The sequence below is a fragment of the Aplysia californica genome, unplaced genomic scaffold, assembly GCF_000002075.1.
Source record: "Aplysia californica isolate F4 #8 unplaced genomic scaffold, AplCal3.0 scaffold00788, whole genome shotgun sequence".
NCBI classification, from domain to species: Eukaryota; Metazoa; Mollusca; class Gastropoda; order Aplysiida; family Aplysiidae; genus Aplysia; species Aplysia californica.
The window spans coordinates 26756-30989 of NW_004798058.1; the positions used below are offsets into that span (position 1 = coordinate 26756).

A 4234-nucleotide genomic window follows, 5' to 3' on the forward strand; every position below is an offset into this window, starting at 1 on the left:
TGTGTGTGTGTGTGTGTGTACATTTATATAAAATCTGTATATACCTATACTATAAAATGTCTTTTCTTAAAATACTGTGCAAAATATTATTTGAATCTGACTGAGAAAGGTTTTTGCCTTGTATGTTTGTCACTCTCTTGTGAACTATTTCAGGGGTGCCTTGATAGTCGAAGCAGACTTTGTGCTGTTGAGGCTAGAGAGGTGAGCAGAGTAAGCCTGATTCCCCATTTGGACTTCTCTGTTGACATCCACCCCTTGGCACTCATATGCAGTTGCGAGCGCCGTAAAACCTTACTAAAATGAACTGGTTTCTTTTTCTGTATTTGGCAGGTTGAAAAAGGCAAGATTGTTATAAAGCTTAGAAAGGTGGACCCAAATATAAAGTGGCTGAGCATACTACGTTCTAATGGCCTAGATCAAGAAAGCAGCAGCAGCAGTGATTCTGAAGACTGACATGGAAATGTGCAAACTTTATTATTATTTGTCAACTGTTTTTAGACATGGAAATGTGCAAACTTTATTATTATTTGTCACTGTTTTTAATATTTAAATGACAATGATGTGTGGAAATTTTATTCCAAACCTTTTTGTTTGGTAGTCTACTGTATCAGTCCGTGTATTGTTAATGATTTTTAAAATTTCTTCTTAAAATTAGGAGATCTGTCTAACTCTAAGAAGTCAAGTTGTCAAACTTTATTTTCTTTTAATTTTATGTCCTGACAGGCTTAGTTCCATAACATCAAGCGGTGCTCTTAATTTGTTCTTTCATGCTATTGCCTGCTCACACTTATGCTGTCAGCAGTCTAATGTCCATCGTTGCTGTTTGCTTACTGCTTACTGATCCCGTAATCCACGAGGATCTAGGGGGCGTTGTCAGGTGCCCCCACTTTTTACCCTTTTTTTGTGAGCGCCTGAGTTTGGGCGAAGGATTTCTCTGCCCACTCCGCTATGTTGTCGGTCCTCCTCTTTCTTTGCCTTCCTCTCCTTCTCCTGCCCTGCTCAGTTCCCTGAAGAATTGTCTTGGATAAGCCACACGATCTTGTTACATGACCGTACCAATTCAGTTTTCTTCGCTTCACAATAGACAGCAAGTCTAAATAGTGGCTCATTTGTTGTTTCACTCTACTGCACATTTCCTCATTTGTGATGTGGTCATTGTATGAGATGCCGAAGAGTTGTCTAGTACACGGTGCCCATTGGGGGATCAGGTCGGTTCTGGTCTGTTTGCCAGCCAGATTGAGGGCGCAAAGCGGTTATTGTGGCACAAACTGATCGCGCCTGGCTCCCCGCCTAAAAACAAATGCATTTGTTTTTCAGGCGACGAGTCAGGCGATCGACCCGACCCGATTCCATCCGCAATAGGCACCCGGTACTACAAAGCATCTCATTTCAGCTGCTTGGGGATCTTCCTCTGAAGCTCTGCCGTCAAGGTCCATCATTCACAAGCATACAGAAGGATGGAGATTTTGAGAACATAGAGTAGTCGGATTTTGGAATTGCTGTTGGCAGATCACGACAACTACAAACTTGGCCAACATAGAAATCTGTATGGAGTGATTAAGTACTTCCCCCTTGCTTTGTGTCTTGTTGGACCTGACACTTTTGTAGATTATGATGGCAAGCAACACTTTGGCTTTTCTCCCTTTCAATGCCCCCTCCTTCCCCCTTCAAAAAAAAAAAGAAAAAAAAAGTGCCATACCTTCCCTTCACGTGAATACGGATTGTAGCGAATAGCATCACTTCACACACACTTGAAGTACAGCCCCTTTCTAGATCTAGAAGAATTTTGCTCATCAACATTTATGTTATACAATATGATATTTTGTTATGCGTGGTTCTCAACTCTCTTTCTTACTGTATTCCTTTTTTTCTTTACCATTTTTAGTGGATGCTGTGTTTTTTCCACATTTGAGATGACTACATATGGTGGGGGTTTTTTTTGATCTTTTTCTCGGGTCCCAGCAGTTGTTTTTTTGGGGGGGGGGGTTGGTAAGTGTTTTACAGAGCTTGCAACTGCATAAGGTCATATGAGGGCACAGGACACATGAAGTCAATATCAGTTTGATAGGAGTTAATTTTGAATTTTGCACAGGTGGCAGCCGAAGCCTTCTCATCGATTTTAGATCCACCAAGGGATTTTTAACTTTAAGGTACGCAACTTGCAAATGTGACGTCTGAGATCTTTTGCCCGTATCTGAGAAGGCTAGGTGTTAGATCTTATCTACCCTTAAAGATCAGGGGTGCAGCTGAAAGACAGCAGTTAGAAGGAAGCCAATGAGTAGGGGGGGGGGGGAGGGGACAGGAAATGGAAATGAAAGTGAAAGAAGCAGAAGATGACTGAACATGACTAGAGAGAAAGAAAGGCGGTGAAAGGGGACAGTTTTTTTTAGAGAAGAAAATTTTCCACGACAGCCACCCTGCGTTTTTATGTTTAACTCATACAAAATCCAAGTAACAACAACAACAACAACAACAACAACAACACATTGATCTGTTCAGTCTGTTGCTTTTGATGACTTCATTAGATTCAGAATTTCCAGTTACCACTGGACTATTGCATGTATCTATCAAAAATATTATTCGTTTTTAGTCACCCATAGTTCTTTCTGGTGTCCTCTGATGATGTGTGGTTTCAATTGCAGACCATAGCTTGCAACCTGGGCGACGTCGGCCACTATTGAGCGATTTTGTAATTTTGGAGAGCAGTCAGGCTCACGCAAGTAGAGTCTGGTGTCATTTATTGTACCGTAATTCATGTCGATGATACTTGTGTATGAAAAATTTAGCCACTTCAAGGTAACAAAAATAGATGCTAGCTATAAAAAGGTTCATAAGTGTTGGGTTAGACTCTTTACCCTTCACACACAGAAGATATGTTTGATTTCCTCTTGGGGAAATTATTTAGTATTTTTTTCATCTGTCTACTTAATTGCTGTATCCCGCATAGCCGGAGCTTGCTCTGGCTGGCAGGGTCAAAGCAAATATTAGATATAGAGCCAGAATTATGACTTCTTTGTATAAAGGCCTCTGTAACTGTAAGAGGCAGAGCTCATTTCCTAGGCAGCATCATTGTCACTGATGTTCTCATCATCATCATAAAAAGTCTGTGCAACAGACTGAGTTTTTTCCAAGGCAGCACCATTTCCGTCTGTTTATCATGATCATCATCATGATCATGATCATCATCATCATCATCATCATCATCATCTTCATCACCATCATCATTTTCACCTCCACTGTCATCATCATCACTTTACAGTATAATTTAGTGGTGCAAACATATGTTATGGAGACTCGAAATCAGGCATATTAAGTGTATTTCAAACAATGTTCAACGTTTTACCCAAATTAAGGCTTTATCAGGAACTTGGCTAAGGCAGCAGTAAATCAATACCATAGCAACGCATAATTGGTATGTAAGAGAAAGTATCACAAAAAACTCAGTGACCTCGATCTCAACACGTTTTTGACCTGATTTTATCGTGTTCACAGCTTTGTTCCTCAATCTCAGCGCGTAGGAGTTTTCTTTGAATAAGAAAAAGCTGACAAATGACTGGGGTGGGCTTTTCCATGATCCTGGTAGAGCATTGATACAGTGAAATTGGCCACACGAAGTGGTAAGTTTATACTAGTCCTGCAAGACTGGCACAAAAAAGATGTGTGTGTGTGGGGGGGGGTGTAGATGTTCCATCGCCATCATATTTAATCTTCGTCATCATCATTCATTATCATCATCATCGTCATCCTCATCTCAGTTATCATCATCATCCTCATAGTCCATCATCATTATCATCATCATCATTGTTATCACCAAGTAGGCCTACTATCTGCTCATTATAGGTCAAAGCTCTCTGTTGCATCCTCTTCTAAAAGTTTTCGAAGGGAAATGTAACTTATTAAAGTTGTTTAACGTTATACAATTATATGAAGTCTGATAAAACGATTTTTTAAATGCCCTTTTTTGTATTCCCTGATGGAACTAGGGGAAAAAATGGGGAAAGTGGTTATAGTGGGCTCCCTAACTCCACCCCCACTGCAAATTTTAGTAGGAACATGCCACTTGGCACACATGTACCTTGAACAAAACTAAGAATTTTGATAAACGGACACAAGCTCTATCTGCATAATTTCACTCTAATTTGCATAAACTAAAAATGGACGCCATTGAAAAATCAAGCAAAATGAAAATAACTCTAAATTATCATACACATCTTCGATTTTCATGAAAATGGTG

The 4234-nt window shown here is 40.0% G+C and overlaps 2 protein-coding genes across 2 annotated transcripts in view; both read left to right on the plus strand.

Moving 5' to 3' along the window:
- LOC101855980 overlaps positions 1-4234 on the plus strand; it is a 37806-nt gene that overhangs the window by 26669 nt on the left and 6903 nt on the right. The window lies entirely within an intron of this gene.
- Positions 3192-4182, plus strand: LOC118478654 (keratin, type I cytoskeletal 9-like; the record flags this gene model as incomplete). Its single annotated transcript, XM_035972672.1, is given in 1 exon segment — positions 3192-4182. A coding segment is annotated over 1 exon segment (78 nt), but the record flags the coding sequence as incomplete, so codon positions are not given.